Source organism: Cydia amplana, chromosome 4 (assembly GCF_948474715.1).
Source record: "Cydia amplana chromosome 4, ilCydAmpl1.1, whole genome shotgun sequence".
NCBI lineage: Eukaryota > Metazoa > Arthropoda > Insecta > Lepidoptera > Tortricidae > Cydia > Cydia amplana.
Genome location: NC_086072.1, coordinates 15,913,778 through 15,937,833, shown reverse-complemented (window position 1 = coordinate 15,937,833; position 24,056 = coordinate 15,913,778). Strand labels below are relative to the sequence as shown.

General features: G+C 36.5%; 2 protein-coding genes across 2 annotated transcripts in view; both read left to right on the top strand.

The window, feature by feature from the left end:
• Positions 1 to 1,938: 1,938 nt before the first annotated feature.
• LOC134647535 (uncharacterized) lies at positions 1,939 to 4,318 on the top strand. The gene is made up of 5 exons (XM_063501887.1): positions 1,939 to 1,947; positions 2,087 to 2,208; positions 2,733 to 2,988; positions 3,428 to 3,669; positions 4,013 to 4,318. Exons 3-5 carry the CDS (start codon positions 2,781 to 2,783, stop codon positions 4,316 to 4,318), a joined length of 756 nt encoding a protein of 251 aa, XP_063357957.1. The 5' UTR covers positions 1,939 to 1,947; positions 2,087 to 2,208; positions 2,733 to 2,780.
• A 2,595-nt stretch (positions 4,319 to 6,913) lies between these two features.
• Positions 6,914 to 24,056, top strand: part of LOC134647534 (uncharacterized) — an 88,959-nt gene continuing 71,816 nt past the window's right edge. Inside the window, exons 1-5 of the mRNA XM_063501886.1 lie at positions 6,914 to 7,043; positions 8,259 to 8,406; positions 19,446 to 19,620; positions 20,050 to 20,150; positions 20,711 to 20,854. Of these exons, the coding sequence (XP_063357956.1) occupies positions 7,037 to 7,043; positions 8,259 to 8,406; positions 19,446 to 19,620; positions 20,050 to 20,150; positions 20,711 to 20,854 (575 nt within the window). The 5' untranslated portion in view covers positions 6,914 to 7,036. The remainder of the gene's footprint in view (positions 7,044 to 8,258; positions 8,407 to 19,445; positions 19,621 to 20,049; positions 20,151 to 20,710; positions 20,855 to 24,056) is intronic.

Below are 24,056 nucleotides of genomic sequence, written 5' to 3'. Positions count from 1 at the left end.
ACACCAAAGAATAAAGTGGAGTCGACGAGACAATTTTTCGCCAATCTGATGAAATTGTCCGACCGAATCAGGCCGTGCGGACGCAAACGCCAATTTGATTCCCCGATCAAATCAGCAGGTGCGGACACAAAAATGCCAATTTTCGAAGTTAGTTATACTTGGTCAATCAGATCTTGACAGTAGAAAAAGGCGGCAAATTTGAAAAATGTAGGCGCGAAGGGATAGAGTCGGACCAAGAAAAGTCTGCAGCGGATTTGATAGCCCCCGCAGTGCAAGTGTTATTTATACGTCATAATTTCATAGAAGTTTGACATTTAAAATAACACTTGCCCTGCGTGGGCTATCAAATCCGCTGCAGACTTTTCTTGGTCCGACTCTAGAGTCTGGCTAATGAAAGTTGAGCCTGAGATAACGCGGGAATTTCAATAAAAACCGCACCTGGCAATAAAATTACTATGAAATTAAATGACAGCTTGAAACTGACAGCTTATTTGATAGGAAAAAAAGTTGCCATATAAAAAGTCTTAAATAAATCTCAGGCTCAACTTTCATTAGCCAGACTTTATCGTCCCATAGACAATTTGAATTTCGCTCCTTTTTTTACTGACAAGATTTGGTTGACCAGCTATAGTATCTATGGAATGCAAATTGGTGATTAAATTGTGTCGCGAGAAACATATCTTATCTCTTCCTCGCTCTCATCCGCGTCTCTGTCTATGTTTGAGATAAGACAGTCCTTTGACAAACTATAACTATAGCTGGTCAAGCAAATCTTGTCAGTAAAAAAAGGCGCGAAATTCAAATTTTCTATGGGACGATATCCCTTCGCACCTACATTTTTCAAATTTGCCGCCTTTTTCTACTGTCAAGATCTGGTTGACCAAGTATAGGAGTGTAGTTTTTTTTTGTTCTTATTTACTGACAATTTGGTTTGACTAACTATAACTTAACAATCGATTGATCATTATTGGGAATCGCAATGGAATCGCAAGACACAAGAAACTCGAATCCACTCGAATCGAATAAACGCCTTAAACTCGGTTTAGACTCTCGCGCGAGCCACGAGACGAGCCGCGAGCCGCGCCACGAGACGCGAGTCCACCGTTTACACTCGCGTTCGGCTTGTCATTCGGTTATAAACCTTATGCCGTGCCGTTAGTGTTTAAATTATATTAGCTCGACGAGCTTGCGAGCCACGAGACGAGCCGCGAGCCCACCGCTTACACTCTCGTCTCGTGGCTCGGCTCGCGGCTCGTCTCGTGGCTCGCGCGAGAGTCTAAATCGACTATAAAGACGTCAATATTGTTTATGTATAGTTTATGGGAAATTCCGAAACCCCGAAAGTATCCGGATACTAAACCCGAAAACCAAGAGAATATCCACTTGTTATCGTAAAAGAGAAAGTATATAAATTACATTTACTCTGGGACATCCTTGAGGCAGTATACTGTATACTTTTAAAAAGCGGTAGAGTACCTACTATAAAATATAGTTTAGGTACTGTTCTAAAGTGACTACTTAATAATAGTAGTTTATGCAACAGTGATATAATAAGGGTTCTTAAAATTCAAGGGTCGAAGTTATTATTAAAAAAAAGTTATTATTAAAAAAAAGTTATTATTAAAAAAAAAGAGTTATTATTTAAAAAAAATTGAGTTATTATTTAAAAAAAAAAGTTATTATTAAAAAAAAAAAAGAGTTATTATTGTAAATGAAAACATACCTCTTTCAATCAAGATGATCGGAACTTGTATCTTTAAAAAAAAATAAAGCAGTTGTATTATACTCATAAGATGACTGCTAGCAGTCATCTTATGAGCCTATAGACAAAGCATTCAAATGACATTGCTTTAGATATCACTGTCAGTCATTTAATTGACACATTTAAGTGCTGGAGTAGAAAAAATATTATAATTAACAGGGATCAGAATAACATGGATTTGGATTGTAAGTTACTATATTATCAATACCTTTAATACATAATAGATTGTATATTTTTGCACATAGTGATATACTGAGCTACCCATTTGGGTAGAACTTTTCTTTTTTCTTGTTAATATTTTTTTAAGTATTTATTTTATTTCAGCACATTACATAGAGACTTGCAAAGCAAATAGTGGGGCCATTAGATTTCAAGTCAAGTCTAATTCAGGATGTGCACAACTTTATTTATCCGGAATAAATCCTCCACACAAAAACCTTTTTGATGTGAGCTATTATTAATCTACCTACAATCTAATTACTTATTTTAAATAATCTTATTACTAACACAGTAATAGCAAAGGTGAAATAGCTTTATTTAAATTAGGAATACTTTGACACAACCACAATATTTTTTTCAAAACCTTTAACTAAAGTGCCTGCCAGCCTATTATGGATAGCTTTATCCATCTTTATCCACGTGATAAAATAACTGTCACTGTTTAACACCGTGGGAAAGAAAGTGACGGACACCGTTTTATCACGCTGTCACGTAGACAAGAACGACCATCATATCCGTACTGATCAGCAATCTTGACAAGTTGTCAGTAGCGCGAACTTCATATTTTCTATGGGACGATAACCCTTCGCGCCTACATTTTTTAATTTGCCGCTTTTTTCTACTGACGGAAATGGCTTGACAGACTATTAAAATGGTACCTTTATCTGTATTTATTATGCTTTGAAACAGCACATGTGGAAATGGGAGGCAAGTGTTATATTTATAGGAATATGAATATTACATTTTACAGATAACTTTATCTCATGAATCCAGAATTGGAAACCTGGAGACCAGAAATATGGACAGCGCCTCAGCTGTAACTACCTTCATTAATTTGATAGAACAGTTCCAAGAGTTCTGGCTGACCTGGTACAATGGCGACATTTGTCTGGGTGTTGGTGAAAACTCAGAGCCCTTCCTTAGATACAAATATCAAAATAATGAAAAAGAAATGATTGGATACATCAAATTGATTAAAAATGCATTGACAGAGTGGATATATGAAAGTATGAGCACCAAATATGTGTATCAAGATTCTAGTTGGCTTGATTAAGTTCTCAGACATTGCTACTTGGTTTTATTTTCACGTTGGCTAATAATTTTGTTTTATAATTATCCTACAAATTGTTATAAATAAAAAGGTTATTATGAAATCTTGCACTATTATAGTATTTTTATATAGCTTGGGTAAGTGACAGCTCTGCCATCACCATACCATGTATATGAAATACACTATCTTAGATATAAACTAATGCATACAAGCTATTAAGTCCAGAGTCATAGCAAGAATCAGCTGTCTAAATACCAGAAACTGGTTTATAAATCATTTAGTAAAATATTTTTAAGGGACAAACCTTTCTATGAAGATTATCAGTCTTTATTATTTACTTGTTCTTTGTACAAAACACTGTTTCATGTCAGTTATCACGGTTCTTTAACTTTCAGAATCGCCTATCATATCAAGAGTCCTACAACCAAAGAAGTTACAAAGTGGTGAATTACGTTGGGTAACCCTCATTGACCATAAGTTACCACCTGACGCTCTGATAGCGGGGTTTGAGAAAGAGCCTTTGTATATAGCTTGTGCATTGCATGGACATTCTACGTGCCCGGGAAAGTATGTACCGTCGAAACGGAAAGCTTTCGTGCCGTGGGGCGGCAGGGAACATGCGAAAGATCATTTCCAGGTGATTTACTTGAAGCATTTGAATAATAATTGGCGTCATTCTAAATTACTACGCGCGTCCGCCGCGCCACATTCGTCTAAGAAACTAATTCGAATATTAAACTTTATTGTGTCAGAATAAGGTGCACAATTGAAAAGAGTTGGTGTGCGTGGTGCCTGTGGTGTAGCTGCATATTTAGAACAGCATTCGAGACTTGTAATCGTCAATCGTGTTTAAGGGCTTCACACACCTTACTCAATTCAGTAATTGACTTAAATAATAAACAACTTTGAACCTTATTACAATGGAATAAATATGAAAAAAAAATTGCTGGCTAATGATATGGCGCTAATTTGTATTACAGGTCCTCTGCGGCTACAACGCCACTTGGGTAAAAACCGGCTCGAACAAGATACCCCAAAACGCTTTCATCGGCGGTATTTCCGAAGTCAGACAGGAGCCCCTTTACATCGGAAGAGCCGTGCATGAGGGCAACCTTATCAACGGCAAGATACACGTCATATACCATACCTGCTACATACCCTACGAGGGTACGGAGATTGAGAAGTACGACCAATTTGAAGTGTTAGTGTTGCCAGACCAAAATTATCGTGGAATATTGGGAGTTCCCGAATTCGATATGTCAACTTCTGTCTCATTTCAAACATAGACAGAGAATCATACTGTCTTTCATTTCGTGACTTTTAGGGCGCGTGTACACGGTGCCGCCTCCGCGCCGCCGCCGCACGGGCTCGTGTACACTGTACCGCCTCCGCGCCGCCGCCGCACCTTCGCGCTATGTACCTACACGAGACGCGTAAAGCCCGCCGCCGCGCCGCCGCCGCGCCGCCGCCGCACCTTCGCGCTAGGTATGTACACGAGACGCGTAAAACCCGCGACGGCGGCGCGGAGGCGGCACCGTGTACACGCGCCCTTATGTTGTTGTTACCTGTTGTTTTCTTTTATTTATTTTTTGTCACGAATAAACGCTCTCTATGTCTATTCTATTATATTCTCTATTCTTTGTTTTACACTAGTACTAGCACCCAAAAGAAAAGGATGAGTATAGTTTTCCTGGTTCTTACTGACTGACAAATTGGTTTGACCAACTATATTTGAGATTTATTATTGTAAAATTAAAAAAAGTAAGTAGGTACCTAAGTTGTTTTTTACTTCTGTAAAATAATGTAATACATACTCAAACACACCCAACTTGTCAGTAGAAAAAGGCGCGAAATTCAAATTACATGTTATTAAAACCACCTTTTTCCACAGACAATTAAGGGACTGTGCCAGAATATGTTAGAGTAAAACCAAAGAAAGTCTGCAGCGCTAAATTAAAAGTAGTTTTTAAAAATCAGTATGTGACAACACCACAGAAAATGGATTAAATAGTCTTGATACTTGTGAAATTTCTACCATATTTACCGTCTATGAAAAAATTAAGCTGTGCATCATGGTTAAATAAATTTAATTCAAACAATAGATGTCACTATTAATATGTATACATAAAATATTATTGATAAATAACATTGGGAGAATGTGAAATTTTTTGGCATCATCAAAATTATTGAGCTTTTGTAAAATCCGCGACGGCCTAGTGGTAAATAGGTACAGAGGGCCTACCGCGAACACCGAAGTTCGGAAATTGCAGGCATCTGTCTCTTTTACTCCCATCAAGGCGTATTTAGATTGACAGAGAAATTGCCCGCAAATTGCGAACTTCGGTTTGCGGAAAAACTAAATAAACCAGTAAAACAATAAACATATATTAAGAATAAATTTAAGCTTTAACTAGTAGGTACCCATGCCGTAAGCATAAGCATAGAGGCTGTGTGTTCGAGCTCGAAACCCAGCTAGTACCAATGAGTTTCTCGAAATGTTAGAGGAAGTTCATAAGCTAAGTATGCCTATACCTATTAGTTATTAGGTGTGTTCAATTTGCTGTGAAACCTTAGTCTAAACCAATATTATATTATGTACATAATATGGTGCAAGTATTAAGATGTTTCCTTCCACTTACCCGCCATCAACTACAAATTTTGTAAACATTGTCGTTTTTGAGCTTGAATCGCCTCGTGCTGGTGTAAAATTATTATATATTCACGTGGAAAAGTAACTCCCGCACGCCGGTTTTGTAAGGTTTCACCATGTTTTTTCCGTTCATCACAAATCACAACGAATATTTAAACGATTTTGACAAACACATACCATAGTGAATGACGTTTACTGACTGCTAAAAAACATTGCCATATATAGTTTTTTAATTCGCTGTGAAATTATTGCGCTGCAGACTTTCTTTGGTCTTACTCTATAGGTATGTATAAATGTAATAATTATTTATAATTTTAAGCATAATAATATTAATAATTTATATTAAAAGTCATATATTTTTCCCAGTTTTTTTATTTGGTTTTAATAAATATTAGGTACCGACTTATCCCTTTAAAAAAAATAGGAGCCCTTATACTCATAAGCTCATAACAGGATAAGTACGTGGGATAACTTCTTCGTCTGCCTGTCTGTCAACAAAACCCTCTTTCTCAAAAGAATGTATCGTTTCTCAGGCCACGGCCAGTACTATTAAAGCTGTGAAAAAATCCATTTGTCTAGAAATCCATTTGTCTAGCAAACCCACCTTGTCAGCAGGAAAAGGCGCGAAATTATTATTTTTAAATAGGAAACCGTTCGCACCGTGTATATTTTTTAAATTTACCGCCTTTTCTACTCACGGAAATAGCTTTCCAAACAGAGAAAAATTACTTGAAACCCCTAAACACATCACTGTTAGTACTCGAGTTACATTAATACCAGTTTGAGTGAAACTCACTAGATGGCATTTAAATCAATAAAGAAAAACTCCATGACATTATATGTACTTAACAGTTTTTCGATCAGGTCACGTTCCGTCTTACGGTCACGTATCCGTCTTACGGTCACGTGATCGTCTTACGCTGTCTCGCGTTTAACATTTTTTCCCCACCTCAAAAAGTGCACAGCGCCGCTAAAGAAGTTTTCACTTCAAAAACGCTATCAAAAGATATAGCTGGTCAAGCAAATCCTGTCAGTAGAAAAAGGCGCGAAATTCAAATTTTCTATGGGACGATATCACTTCGCGCCTACATTTTTCAAATTTGCCGCCTTTTTCTACTGACAAGATCTGCTTGACCAAGTATATTTCTATTTCGAAAAAAGTTTTCATCTTTGTGAAACCTGGCTGGAAAAACCATAGCTACAAAGAAGACGAATGCATAATTCTTCTCCAACTGTCATTATGAAAAATGCAAGCTGCGGTGTTACCCAACTGTTTCAAGAATTTTTAAAGTTACGTTTGAAAACGTAACAGGACTGTTTCCAAATTTAACATTCTAATTACTGGAGCGTTAAGATGGGTTGTAAGTATTATGTTAATCTATCTACTTATTCAAACCAAATTTATAGTTGAGGAGGAAAGAAAACGTAGATCTCTTTTACTCACGTATAACCGGTATGGACACTTTACCTATTGGAAAAAACCCTAAATAAGTTCTTAAGGCCCACTTACACCATTTCACTAACCCGGGTTAACCAGTCAAACCTGGAGTTACCATGGTCACCAGTACAATTTGACACTGGGTTAACGATTAATCGCTTAACCCCGGGTTAGTGTGATGGTGCAAGTGGGCCTAAGAGGTAACAGCTAGTACCTACCTAATATAAATGACCTAGCTATCTAATGCCTAAAACCTAATTGCTGCTTATAGTTACATAATCATGATCCATCAATAGATAAGTACTTAATTCAGCTCGTGGAGTCGTGGACCATTAGTCCGTCATAGACACCTTAAATAAGAATAACATGATTCTCGAAAATAACGCCTAAACATTTTGATCACCAAACCGTTGTTTCAAACTGATTATCATCTATCCATCTCTTACTTAACCCATTCAGCGATAATCACGACACGTTGCCTCTACCAAGAATATTCGCTACATACCAGGAAATCCATATTATCGGCTACGACGTAGCGCTACGACCGTAGCTCATCACTACCAGCGCGAGCTACGAGCGTAGCCGATAACAAGGGCCCCTCGTTTGTGGGCATTTCTATTTCAAGTTGTACCAGGTCAACATTTTTTGTGTTAGAATTGGGAATTTTTATATTATTTTTACTTAATTTTTACTGAGAATAAACGTGTCCCCAACATTTTTGGTCCGTTTGGTCACGGTTTTCATACAACCTTCTATGACCGTAACAAAACGGACCAAAAAAAATTGTATGGAATTTTGGGGACACTTTTTCTTGTATTAGGATCGATCTGAGTGGAATTAATATAAAAATTCCATACCTAATCTAAAATGCAAGTTGGGGGTACAACTTTAAATATTAGAAATGCCCTTGTAGCGAAAAGCGCCTATTAAGATTCACAAATATTTATTTACCGCCACTGTAATCAGTTTGACATATACTCACAAATAAAAACACTTTGAACTTTGAAAATAGTGATGCGGTAAGTACCTAATATAGATGAGGTATTTCGTTCAAAATACCGACAAAGTTCTCTTACTATATTTATCAATGAAATAAATTGTATCTTATCTTATATCCTATGTTATTTCCTTATTATAGCCAAGTACCCGCCGTACCCGCCCTACGAGGCCACCCCCGCCCCGCCCTCGGTGGCCGAGACCATCGACGCTGGCCGCAGCCTGAGCGTGAAGCACAAATCTGTGTTCCGCCCGCCGGCGCGCGCGCTGCCAAAACCTGCTAGACCAAGGTACATACATACATCACTGGCTCAGTGACCCAAAGAGGATCTTGGCCTCTGACACAAGAGAGCGCCACTCTGCCCTATTCTGTGCCACTTCGCGCCGGTTGGGTACTCCGAGGGCGGACAGGTCTTTTTGCGCTTCGTCACTCCAGCGGTATCTGAGTATCTGACAATAACCAAGCCATACGAGGGCTGTTTGATAAGTACCCGTTTTCCAAATGTATTAATATCACGGGCCGAAAATATGTATACAATCCACTGACTTAATATAAAAGAAATAGACACACAAAGCAGAACAAAAACGTCAAGAAATGTGGATCCCAATGACGTTTCGCACTATTTGCATTGATGATAAAAACGCTTACGTAAATTTTGAGTCAAGATAAATGTTTCGTACAGAAAAGAGCTTAATGTCGTAAGCATTAAGTGTCAAATTTGCAAACATAAGTACCAACACTGTTAAAAAATTTAGTCCGATGGCACTAAACGTAACGTATTTACGTCAAACAACGTCAAACGAGAATAATTAACGAATGGAGTCACTTTGGTACACTTTAATGTGTATTACTGTACAGGAAACCAATTGAAGTAATAAATAAAACAAATTTAATTTAATCGCGAGCTCAAATAAAATTAATTCGTGGTTCAAATTCAAACAAATTAAATTTTTAATTCGTAAGTATACGTCTTTAAATACTTATTTCCTTGAAATAAATTCTACTTATTAAATAACTGTGTATTTAACCCGTGGAGCGCCCTAACAAGACACGTGTGCCAGTAACTAGTATAGAGGAGTTCCATACTATGGTAATTTTGGGGCGCTCCACGGGTTAAGATCTACATTTACTCATAGCACGGGTGCACGGGGACATTTAGGTACTGATTGGATTTTTTTTTATAAAGTCTACCTATACTTTATAAAAAAAATCCTGTGGTTGTCACTGTGTTCAGACAGGTTTAGCATTTACAGTTAGTCGATATAAGCCCTTATTGGTGGTGTATATGTCGGAAACAGGGAAATGGGCCGAACACACAAGTGCCGTTTTGCCTTGTTTAAAACTTCATCACCCCTATCTCTTGCTATAATTAAATAGCAGTCCACTTTGCACGTCGCATAGGTTTTCTTGAAAATCTTGAATTTAAACATAATATTATTCCTTATGAATTCCATATAAAAATATAAAAAAATATTGACCTCACATCAACTCATTAGATTTTTGTTCCTTGACATCCCTTCTTTGGTACTAACAAATTAATTTATTCAAAACCATAAAATTACCACCTGATTACATAAATTATGTAATGCTACCCAAAGAACTAACCGAAAGAAATACATTCCATCCTTTTCCCTTGTTTTATTATTGTTATTTTTACATATTTTAACGGCACATTTCGTAATTGTTGACAACTTCACATTTGAGCGTTTCAAACAAGACTAAACGAAAAAGTAATGCATGATCTGTTTTGACATTACTTTTGTGGGGCCATTTTTGGCGGCTGATTGGGTATCCAGTTCTTTATACTATATCAATGATACAATCGTTTTAAGCCATTTTTCAGAGGTGGGAAAATTTAAAAAAAAAACAGCATTCTTTTGTTTTTTTCTCATTTGACAGCGATTCAGTGAAAGCGTGAACTTAAAATTGTGAAAATGGAGAAAGAGCAGTATCGGTCTGTAATTAGATTCTTGTTTTTGGAAGGAAAAACATGTGATGAAATAAAAGTAAGAATGCAAGCGGTTTACCATGAATGTGCTCCTTCTATGACAACCGTCAGATACTGGTTTAACGAGTTTAAGCGGGGGAGAACAACCGTCTTTGATGAGGATCGCCCAGGCCGCCCAATTGAGGTGACTACAGACGATATGGTTAAGAAAATTGAAAATATCGTTTTAGCCGACCGCCAAATTGAACTTCGAGAAATCGTTGATGCTGTAAATGTTCCAATCGAGCGGGTACAAAACATATTAGAAGAAAAATTGGGTATGAAGACAGTATCGGCGAGGTGGGTGCCGCGTTTACTCACGGAGGAGCAAAAACGGAACCGACTGACTACTTCGGAGCAGTGTTTGGCCGTGTTCAAACGTAACCCGAAGGAGTTTCTGCGTCGTTTCGTGACTGTAGACGAAACGTGGGTCACCACTACCCCCCGGAAATGAAAGGGCAGTCGAAGCAGTGGATTTTACCGGGTGAACCTGCGCGAAAGATAGCAAAAATCGTTCCATCGGCTGGAAAGGTCTATTATAAATTTATCTATGATTGTTCTAATTATAAAATGGTGGTGCCTCTTTAACTTTGCTCACCCGTTACCATCAAGATGTTCTCTCTTTGACTCCCCAATCCAAGTGAACGAGTCTGCACAACTGTCCGTTTAACTCCCACTTACCCCTACCACTTGCTAACTCAAGTGTTGCCAGGTAAGTCATTAAACATTACCCATTACCCTAATATTAAATTCAGGTATTTTCAGAAAGTTACCAAGTAAAATTCATATTTGCTTACACTTTTTGATATAATTACCAAAAATCATGACATTCGGCCATCCTACTTCGTGCATGACTCCGGCGCACGAAACTCAATTTAAGGTTGAAAAGAAAATAGCTAAGAAAGCGCCTTTAGAAACACTTATAAAACATTTCTTATACACTGAAATAAATCGTACCTACTCCATGAAATTCCTCTGAGATCGAAATGCTTATTCAGCTTCTTATACCTAGTTGTAAACAATAACATTAAATGTGTAAACTTTGTTTTAAATCAATATGTTTGAGCTCGCGTCTATCATGACATTCGGCCTTCAGTTCTTTCCTTTCTTTATGTTTACTGTCAATTGCATATGTTTAGCTTTATGAGAATTTGACTTGTAGTTAATTATTTACTTGATGTTTACTACGTGTCTTACAAACGCTTAAAACATTTTTCATCATACAGCGATATAAGTTTATGCAATAAATAGATTTTATTCAATGAATTCGATAGTCTTCAAGTAAAATATGATATTGTACCTTTAAAAGTTTAAATTTTAATATATACAAATAAATCAGATTTTGGTACCTCTCTAGGAAGAAACTTGGCCTGTTACAATCCCCTTTATGCTTTATAGTATCAACGAGTATGTATGTACTAGGGTACTCTTGAGTGTAAATCCATATTGGTATGTTTATTTCCGAATAGGTACCCAAAAAAAAACGGGATAAAAACAATTCTCAAACTTACAAAAGCGTAGCTGCTACATTTATAGTAAAAAAAATGTTTTCATTATTTATCGTTTATGATTTTTAACTGTAATACTATTTTCAGCTCGTACGTTACAGGTCTTTAGCTATTGGTGTTACTTAAGATATACATATTTTCTTTATTTTATTAGCATATAACCTTGCTAACCTGTTTCCGAATATTAAACTCAAAGTCGACAGAAACACTTGAGACAGGTTTCAGTAGGAAAACGCAGACTTTATCAATTTTATCATGCATAATTGTAGATTTTTATTTTTGCAAATAATATTAAATAATTGTATAATGTCCAATATTTTGATGCATTTTCTAAATTTCAAAGTCTATTTGACACCCAATATATCTAATAATTTACCAGTTTTTCTTGAAGATATATTTTATTTCATCTATTGTAACAGAAATAAATCAACTGGTCGGACCAAACGGAAGATTTGCATTTTGTACACACCCTTTTGATATCATTCGTTACAGCAGTCTTCTAAAGATGGCAATTTATCTTTTTTTTTTGTTTTTAATCAAAGTAAGCTTTCCAAAAAAAAACATGTTTCTTCACACTCTTTCAATATTATTTCTCACAGCAATCATGCAAAGATAGCAGATTTTTCAAATCAATGCAAACATTTCTGACGAAACCAATCTTATTGGTGCAATTGGTTTCTTCTTTCATACTAACTTAATTGATTTTAAGTACCTATCTATAGTGCATATAAAGCCATTTATGGCAATTATAATATTCAACTCTATTGACAGTATTAAAATTCAATTTGAAGTAAACAATTTTATGTGACATACATTTTTTAAGCGTACCGACATATGTTAAGTACCTAATCAATAACCGTTTCAATATTATTTTATTACCTCTGTTAAGATGAACTTCAAAATGTAAGTGTTTCATTAATAAATAAATGAACCACGACACAATGACACGAAATTAACTTTTTGAAAATAGAACGTAAATAATACAGAAACTAGATATTAAAAGCGGAAATGTGGAAAGTCATGTGATATACCAACTACAACTTATGAAAATTATGAATTTTGAATTACATTTTTTTTTATCCTGATCCTGATACGAATGAAACATCACAATCATAACTTTGAATACGAGAGAGATAGGATGGTTTTAATTTTGGATGTCTCGATCATTGATGTATATGTTACCCTATATAACCCTTTCTAGATATGCTAGAACAGTTATTAACAACTACTAATGCTATCCCATCATTTAGATAAACTATTCTTCTAGACACTGTTTTAAATCGATTAACAAATCAATAATAATCAAGCAGAGTATGTTTAGAGTTAGACACTGGCATAAATACGACTAATCTCACAATTCGCATAATTTAAAAGCAAATCAGTTACTGAAATCACGCATAGGCAATGAATGTTACCTATTTCATGTCTCTAACCAAAATCTAAGTCAAATACCTAATTCAAATATTATTTTTTTTAATTTACGACTATACATGTACTTTATTATTTCTATGCTTCAAACATATTATTACGTATCTAGAGGCTGTAGCTCTAAACTTCTTCACAAACTCAGCCATTTCTACAATTTCGCTTTTATAACGTGATTTGTAACTGTATATAACCCTAAATATTCTTCATATAGACGTACAGACAACTAAAAATAAAATACCTTTTGACATTGATATCTAATTTACTAGAGCTTTTTTTTTCATTTGGATATTCTAAGTTTCAAAAATAAACTCGCATCAAACTTTCAATCATAGAGAAAGTACATTTTTATTTCAAAATATTTCGAGACCGCATGTAACGATACTTAAATACTATTTTGTAAGAGAGGAAATCAAGCCCAACCCCTACATGACACCAAACTCGATCGCACCTTATCGTCATCGAGATCACCACTAATACTTACATCAAGACCTCTGAGTCAATTGCATATAGGTAACTCTCTCAATTTAATAATCCTGCTAGCTATAAAGCTATAATCGTATCAAACTTCACAAAGATCAGAATAACGTTGTATGTATAGGTATTAGGTACCAAAGTTATTGCGGAACAGATACTAAAAAATGTTCCTTATGTTTCCATAGGTAACGCAACTTAAAGAGAAAAAAAAAAACAACTGCATACAGTATAAGAAGACGCACCCAGGGAGCGCCAGCAGCGAAAACTCAATGACCAGTGCAAAATGACAATTGTCTCAATTGAGGCCAACGCCATCCAGCGTTATTACGTCTCATCACTTGAAACCCCCAAACACATCGCTGTCAGTACTCGAGCCATACCAGTACCAGCTAGAAGGAAAGTCACCAGATGGCATTCAATTCAAATCAACAAAGAAGAACTCAATGACATTGTACTGTTACAATGGATGGATGGACTGTTCCCTCGACCAGGCCACGTGCCCGTCCCACGTTTTACGAATCTTACGTCTTACGCTCTCGCGAGTTTAACATTTTTTTTTTCATCACAAAAAATGCTCGGCGCCGCCAAAGAAGTTTTTACTTTAAAAATTACATTCATTATCACCACTAATTTTGAAACGACTATTTCGTAATGTTAAAAAAAAATGTTTACTTATAGTTAGTTTTTGAACATTTACTGCTTCATAGTTCATTAAAATGGGTTTGAAATATTTTAACTACCACTCACTTATGGCATGTACATATACTAATTTAATTTATACAATAAGTTCTTGCCAATTGCGTTAGTGTGAAAAATTCTAACTAATCAAACAGTTTTGTGACATCAATCAGTCAACTATAGCTTCAAAAAGATCATTGTATTTAATATTCAACACAGATATTATTTTATTGAATTCATTTCATAGTCAAAATATATTCATTAGAAAAATCCGATGAGGTAAAAACCAACTACTCTTTTCAATCTTCCGCCAATGACAAGAGTTCTCTGGTATAAAAAAATATTCTCTAAACTTTGTTATAAAGTTAGCACAAATGTGACATTTTAACTAACTCTGTAAATTTTCATTGACCCCATTTCACAATTCATTCAACAATTCTCAGTCACCTTGACCCCTCACTCCTATTTGAGCAGGTCAAAACCAATATCAACTTCCTTTGATGCTTTCAACGTTTCTCGTATCTCGTTTGTTCCACCTCGTACTCCAGCACATGATCATTTTAAAATAAACAAAATTCTTACACTTCCTTCTCAATACATTTAATATGACTTTGCAAAACACGTTAATGAAAACATAACTACATTTCCGTGCAAACAGATCACTCGCACAAGACAGGGATCAAAAAATCAACTCCGAACTCATCCTATTAGACTGACCAAGTCATATGGTTGGTAAAGTTTTACTTGTCATTAACTTCTGTCCTTTTTAAGAGAATTACTCCCATACTGTTCTTAATGTTATTTCAATTTGTTCATTATGTTGAAACTATTTGCAGTATCTCTCATTAACCACGTCGACATTTTAAAAGAGGAATAAGACATTAACATTTACTGCGCAACCCGATCGAAATAATACACGTACTTATCCGTGAAATATTTAAAATTCTTGAAATGTAAGTACTCAAACCCTTTTCATGTCTTTACATTACAACCTTCCAGACTCAGTCTTACATAGATTCAAAATGCTTGTTATCACAAAAACACAACAAGAACTACCAGAATATTAATAAAAAAATCTGTGGAGCTGTCGCTAGTACGACATAAATCCTCTGCACTCTCACGATATCTATGCCTACTTTTTTCCACTATAAACATTTTAACATGATCTGCAATAAATGATCAACATTAGCCTGTCAGATCCACATCAGTTTATTTTTTAACTTTCAATAACGTACACGCGCGCTATACTATGTATTTTACTTGTTCCAAACATCTCTAAATTTTCAAATTTAAATAAAAAGTCATCTTCATCAGACGCATACCCGCGTTACACAAAACGAAACTCCAATAACGCATGCTTAAGTAGTACAAATGACGCACTTTCGTGTCATATAGAACTTAACCTCAATGACGCCCCAACGTCAAAAATTCAGCTTCAATGACGTCATACAAGTGACGCTTCCACGTCACACAAATGACGCCTCCACGTCACACACAAATGACACCTCCATGTCATACAAATGACGCCTCCACGTCACACAAAAGACGCCTCCACGTCACACAAAAGACGCCTCCACGTCACACAAAAGACGCCTCCACGTCACACAAAAGACGCCTCCACGTCACACAAAAGACGCCTCCACGTCACACAAAAGACGCCTCCACGTCACACAAAAGACGCCTCCACGTCACACAAAAGACGCCTCCACGTCACACAAAAGACGCCTCCACGTCACACAAAAGACGCCTCCACGTCAAACACAAAAGACGCCTCCACGTCACACAAAAGACGCCTCCACGTCACACAAAAGACGCCTCCACGTCAAACACAAAAGACGCCTCCACGTCACACAAAAGACGCCTCCACATCACACAAAAGACGCCTCCACGTCACACAAAAGACGCCTCCACGTCACACAAAAGACGCCTCCACGTCACACAAAAGACGCCTCCACGTCACACAAAAGACGCCTTCACGTCAAACACAAATGACACAAGCTGGCCTAGCCAAGGTTACATTCGCTATCGCTTCGACAACGAAACGCTTTGTGTCTCTCTATCACTCTTCCATATTAGTGCGACAGTGACAGTTGCGTTTCGATCGCTACGAAGCGTAAGCGATTGGCATTTTGGCTACGCGGCAAGCTCATATTAACGTCGATTTAAAGTATCAGGATCCCTGTGCTATTGTTATCTTACTAATGTCATATTTATTTCGTAAATGCACTGCATTGCACAATACTACTTATACGGTACTCATTTAAATTAATTGTAATGATTATATTGTATCATAAAATATTATTAGTTTGCATATGACAAAAAAAAATCAAATAGGCTTTAACCGAGAGGAACAAAGTACCGTTGTCACTAAAAATTGCTGGACAAAAACTATAGGTTATAGTTAATCAGTTCAGTTTCAATGAACAAGGCTTATTCCGTCCCAATTAACCGCGATATGCTACACATGTACTATATTTTATGAAATAAATAAGACATAATTCAATAGCACAAATTTCCGATCACTGATCACCAGCACAAGCCCACACATCAATCTGTAATCATAAAACACAAAAAGATCAAAATAATAGGCATTTCAAATATGTACTTATCTACTCATAAATGTATCAATTTTCTTACGACGTTGCAATTTGATGACAATAATTTTGATCATTTATAGTAGATAATAGGTACATATAAAACAATAATCTGTGCTAAATAGCCATTAAATCGACGGGTACATAACTATTAACTTATGAACTCATTCCAAAATCAAAAGTCTGCCGCTTTAATACTAATACAATAATTATAATTTCATTGTAGGTAGATGTCGTAATAGCAACCGACTAAAATAATTGTACCATTCAAATGATATCGAAAATTATGGTTATATTCCAAATACTTTTGCAAAGAACACGTACCTAGATCAGATACTCTAATTACTCATCCATCTAAGAGTATATAATTAAATATATAACTTTTTACCGTTAGCAAAATGTAGGTTACCTACCTTCATTAAAACAAACCAAACTAAACTCAATACTTTTACAATGAATTGATGTAAAATTTTACTTTGTCGCTGATTATACAACTACCACTCATGTATAATAAAACTACCTTATATTTTTTTTTTTGCATTAAAATATCTTGATAATTTAAAACAACACTACAAAGCAACAATGTAAAGAAAGTCTAAGCTTCTTACAGCTACAAAACTGCATTCGAAACACATAAACTACTCGAGGTTCATAAAATCAATCCATTATGTAGGTACTTAGGTACCTACTATTGAAATAAAATAAAGACAACTTACGTTTTTATTCTACCGATCGAATCTAAAAATCTTATTGTGGGTTAGTGGTACGTTAACACTTCTGAAATATTATAAATTTATCTATGATTGTTCTAATTATAAAATGGTGGTGCCTCTTTAACTTTGCTCACCCGTTACCATCAAGATGTTCTCTCTTTGACTCCCCAATCCAAGTGAACGAGTCTGCACAACTGTCCGTTTAACTCCCACTTACCCCTACCACTTGCTAACTCAAGTGTTGCCAGGTAAGTCATTAAACATTACCCATTACCCTAATATTAAATTCAGGTATTTTCAGAAAGTTACCAAGTAAAATTCATATTTGCTTACACTTTTTGATATAATTACCAAAAATCATGACAGGTCATGGCGACCGTTTTTTGGGATTCGCAGGGTATTATACATATTGAGTTCTTAGAAAAGGGGAAAACGATAACAGGGCAGTACCACAGAATAACTAATAGTACTACCGTACAGAAAATTCACTCCTTCACGAAAGGCAGTTTTAGGTATAAAATTATACCTATATCGCCGCCTGCAAGCAAAATTGAAACTTATAACCGCGCACGAACCGTGAATGTTCTTTGCGCGCCGCAGTTTTATGACCATCGGCACGGGGTTATCACTTGACAAGTTTTTGTACCTATACCTACTGATTTATTATTTTAAGATAAATATGTAGGAATTCGAAACGTTCATTCTGTAAACATATTTTTTTTATTCGGAGATAGTATGTCTGATTCTCACGGAAGTAGGTATGCCACAGCCGTATTCCTTTGAAAATATGTCGGTCAGTTCCTAATAAACAACCAATATTCAATAAATGTAGGATGTTTATTTTAGCTATTAGGTACTAAGACATCCGTAAACAGAACAATATGTTTTATACGGATTAGATCGAGATTTAGGTTTCGAAGCCATTATGTCCACCGTCTTTTCAATATTGCGCGAGCGCCACGTGACACGACTATCGTGCGAGCCGAGCGGCAGCCCACTGCCTTACGCCCGTCCGTTGGGCGCGCCGGCCAAATGTACCTAAACTGCGGAGTGACACCCCCCTGGCAGTACTATGCCAAGTTATTGGATGAATTTGACGCTGGGTTGAAGGACAAACTACCCCATTTAAAAAATAAAAAAGTACTGTCTCATCACGACAACGCACCAGCTCATTCGTCTAGAGTTGTGATGGCTAAATTAACACAATTACGCTACGCCCTATTGCCTTACCCCCCGTATTCTCCAGATTTGACCCCATGCGATTTATTTTTGTTTCCCAACCTGAAAAAATGGCTCGGTGGTAAGCGATTTGGATCAAATGACGAAGTCATTGCCGCCACAGAGGCCTATTTTAATGACTTTCCGAAATCATACTTTTTGGATGGTTTATTGAAGCTTGAATATAGGTGGAACAAGTGTATAGAGTTAAAAGGAGACTATGAAGAAAAATAAATGCATATAAACAAAAACAACTGATTATTTTTTTCATAAACGGGTACTTATCAAACAGCCCTCGTATATATTGTAGAGATATATTGGCTAGACCAAGGTAAATGTCACATAATATTAGTAATTATTATATTTTTAGGAAAACAAAATAGTTACTGATAATATTAGGTATATATTTCTGGTATTTTTTGATGACCTGCCGGACTATCAGTGTTGACCGCGTACCTACTGGAGAACAGTCCGATTTCTTCGGTATTCTGATGTCTTCATCCTTCAGTACGCTGCCCTCTCATAAGCCAGCTAGATATCTAGATCTCGATCTTCGGCGCTAGAATATATGCAAATGACTCACAATGGACACACTCCACAAAAAGGTTCCTGCCTTCCCCAGTATTAAACTTTTTTGTAGATAGGCACTGACAGATAGTTATATAGCAATTTAACTTCAAACACTCTGGTACTCATATAGGAGCATATTTGATGTTATTCTGTTTTAGAACACCCAAAGTAACCGATGTGAAGATGTCCCGACGCGCCATGAGGGCGCATGCTCGCTGCCTTCGTCGGCACGGCGCGGTGCTCACCGACCGCCTCGAGAGGCTGGCCAAGCCGCGCCGTCGCAACGTCATCTACTTGTGGCGAGAACATGCGGACTTATTGCCGCCTGAAACAGTAAGTTTTTAAAGATGTAAAAAAATCATGAATTATTTACGTTCAGCCAACATCGGCCTATAGATAGGTACATTACCTACCCTTGTACCTTATATCTCATTTTGGCGACAAAATAGTCTTTTGCTGCGCCACCTGTTCTGATGTAGGATTCGGCCGATTCCCACGTAACCGCCAAAATATCACAATCACACATTACCGCGCTGGCGATGGTTTACAGCAGCGGCCGCTACACACGCGCCTCGGACGAGCTGAAAGTGCACATAATGGCACGATCGCAGCTGGAACACCTTCAGCTCGTAACGGGTCTTCTTGCGAACATATTCCAACACATGTTCTGCCGTATATCACCGAATACAATAACTCTTATAGTAACTTAAATGCCGTTCCTTAAAACTATCCTACCCTAAGAGTTTGTATTTAATCCTATAGATAGAACGGTTCCGGAACATGCTCAACGCCGACGAGCCGTTCAAGCCCGATCAGGCGTATGAATACTTTGTCAATTGCCGCAAAACTAAGAAGAAGAATGCGTAAGTAAATTGTGTTAGCTCTTTGCTTAAAAAGCGTTCAATAGACAATAAGATTAAAATTAAATACAACATCTGAATTAAAATAGCATATTAGTTAAAATCTCTAGTTTGTCATTATAAAACCCAAAACCATTGTCCTAAACCCATATTACCCCTTCATTAATACTTGTCGGGTGGCACTTGTTGGAGGAGAAATTTATGAATCTCTAGTTTGTCATTATAAAACCCAAAACCATTGTCCTAAACCCCTATTACCCCTTCATTAATACTTGTCGGGTGGCACCTGATTTGTTAGAGGAGAAATGTATGAATCTCTAGTTTGTCATTATAAAACCCAAAGCCATTGTCCTAAACCCCTATTACCCCTTCATTAATACTTATCGGGAGGCACCTGATTTGTTGGAGGAGAAATTTATGAATCTCTAGTTTGTCATTGTAAAACCCAAAACCATTGTCCTAAACCCCTATTACCCCTTCATTAATACTACGGGTGGCACCAAAACTCTCCGTAATATTTGATGTTAAACAGGTTCCTCAAATAATGTTATGTCATCCACCAGGGCTCACTGCAGCCTCTTAAAGAAGGACACGCACGCGGTGGTGACGGACAAACGCTTCTTATGGGCGCGTAATGCGACCGTGGCGTTCGCGCGCGGCATCCAACAGAGATTGTCCCGTCCCGGACGGTACACGCTGGCTGACGGGTACGTTTGATAAAGGGTATAGCCGGGTAAGCATGGCCAAACTGCCCTTAGCGAAAAAAACAATTTCCTTTTACTGGATTATTAACCTATGTATATGTAGTGCTTTCACCAAATATTAAGCCTCAAATGCTTCAGATTTAAAAAAAAAATGCAAAAAAAGAAAAATCATTTTTATATTATTACAGCCAAAGTACTAATCCGATTTCTTTGTAATTTGGGTATGTTGTATATACAATTAAGGTCGCTTTCTGAAAAAAATAATATTGAATTATCTCTTAAAATAATAGTAAAAAATTTAGATGAAAATTTTCAGAAAAATAAAAAAAATACATGCGAGATAGCGACAGTTACCAAATTTACATATTTCATGTAGAATTTAATAATGTTTAACATATATTTTTTTCAAAAATTAAAATCGGGATTAACAGTGTTAAAAACTCGAATTTGTAACATCCCATAATACCTTCTCTTCATACAAAATAACTTGTACGTTATACTAGAAAGTTATATTCCCAACGCAATTTGAATTTAGAACGCGACTTATTTCGCTGAGCGCGGACCTTAAACTCCGTGGCTGTATGCGGCTAGGGCGAACGGCATTCAGAGATTTAAAAAGCGGCCAAGTGCGAGTCGGACTCGCCCATGAAGGGTTCCGTATTTAGGCGATTTATGACGTATAAAAAAAAACTACTTACTAGATCTCGTTCAAACCAATTTTCGGTGGAAGTTTACATGGTAATGTACATCATATATTTTTTTTAGTTTTATCATTCTCTTATTTTAGAAGTTACAGGGGGGAACACACACATTTTACCACTTTGGAAGTGTCTCTCGCGCAAACTATTCAGTTTAGAAAAAAATGATATTAGAAACCTCAATATCATTTTTGAAGACCTATCCATAGATATCCCACACAAAACCCATACGGTTTGATGAAAAAAAAAAATTTTTGAGTTTCAGTTCGAAGTATGGGGAACCCCAAAAATTTATTGTTTTTTTTTTTATTTTTGTGTGAAAATCTTAATGCGGTTCACAGAATACATCTACTTACCAAGTTTCAACAGTATAGTTCTTATAGTTTCGGAGAAAAGTGGCTGTGACATACGGACGGAGAGACAGACGGACAGACAGACAGACATGACGAATCTATAAGGGTTCCGTTTTTTGTCATTTGGCTACGGAACCCTAAAAAAAGCGCGGGAACAGGAAAATAGGCACGAATTTTATACAGAGCGTTAACGATTGAAAAATGTCTGTTCCTTTGATGAATAAAATACGTCACATTCTAAATTCAAATTCGTAAAGACTGCGTTCACAATATACTTCATTCGTTTATGACTACTTAGCTTTGCTTGTATGAAGAGAGAGTATTATGGGATGTTACAAATTCGAGTTTTTCACACTGTTAATCCCGATTTTAATTTTTGAAAAAAATATATGTTAAACATTATTAAATTCTACATAAAATATGTAAATTTAGTAACTGTCGCTATCTCGCACGTATTTTTTTTATTTTTATGAAAATTTTCATCTCAATTTTTTACTATTATTTTAAGAGATAATTCAATATTATTTTTTTCAGAAAGCGACCTTAATTGTATATACAACATACCCAAATTACAAAGAAATCGGATTAGTACTTTGGCTGTAATAAAATAAAAATGATTTTTCTTTTTTTGCATTTTTTTTTTTAATCTGAAGCATTTCAGGCTTAATATTTGGTGAAAGCACTACATATACATAGGTTAATAATCCATTAAAAGGAAATTGTTTTTTTCGCTAAGGGCAGTTTGGCCATGCTTACCCGGCTATACCCTTTGCTCTGCCACTCGGATCGCTACAGCCCGTTAAGAGTGACAAAAGCCTGTTTTGACCCTGATAGTGTAAACGTTTGGTAACATATTGTCTCTGTTTTCATAACACGCAACAGCAGCCAGCACGCAACGCGACCTTGCGCGGTATCCAGTAGGCTCACTCGATGAATATTATGCATAAAATATAATTAATAAAGATAAAAGCTAAATAAAGTAGATAGGTACCTAATTAATAGTGCACAACAGAAATGGATATCGGTGAAACTTGGATGAATCCAGCAGAAGAAATACTAGCTAGGTACCCTCGCTCCCGAAGTTGCAAGAATCCATTGAACAACTGCTCACGGTAGGCGCTCCTTCATCGGGCGGTAGGTATTAGGTAAACTATATTGTGTCCCAAGCTTGAGGTGAAAAAAGTCATAGAACGGCGTACGTGGGTATTACAATGCAGTAGGTATGCACGTATAAATGTCAGAAACTATCACCAGTTCTAACCCAACACCACAACCCCGAGGAGATACCGATGGTACTTTCTTTATAGTACTAGATCTAAGATCCCGTTTTCTAAGGGGACCTTGCATTTTGGAGACAAAGCAAACCGCTTGGAACAGGTGTTCCTGGGGGTGATCTGAGCTAATTTCGCCCGGTTGCCGAGAGGTCCCCCCCAGCAGGTGGGCAGGGGGGGGGGGGGGAAAGTGCCTCCGGCGCGCCTCACTCTAAATTTTATATCTGCATACATCTAGCAACTATATCAAGTTTGGTGTCTTTTTCGTATAATTCGAGGATGGAGAATTCATTTCTGTGACTAAACTTTCACTCACCCATACAAAAAAAACGAGAAATTCAAAATTAAAAAAAAATCTTTACACTTTTTTTTTTGATAATCCTCTACATAATTAAAACTATGAGGATCTGCTCTAAAAAAGAATACATGTGAATAGCCCAGTTATTCTACTATATAGAATAATAAACTTATCAACCATTTTTAACTAATAATTGTATTTAAAAAAATGTTTTGTGTCGCACGGCGGACCGTGCTGAAGTAGGTATACCTACACGCATTTAGTTTAGACACGCATTTACTTCAAAACATTATTCAGCATAACGCAAGTAGGTACAGAAAGTAAATATTTAAAACAATAAAGGAATTTACAATAAGTACGATATAACTGAATATTGGATTATCCTATGCAGAATGAGTTGTCTACCTACTGGATAGTTTCACGACAGATCAATTTTTTATTTAGTTATTGTGACCTTTTATCTTCTACGTCTTTTGAGATACTTATCTATGTATACATAAAAATTATACTAAATTTGCGTGTAGTGTAGGTATCTAAACGGAGGTGAATGCGGTGCAGTGCAGCGACGCTCGCGCTCAGGGACCG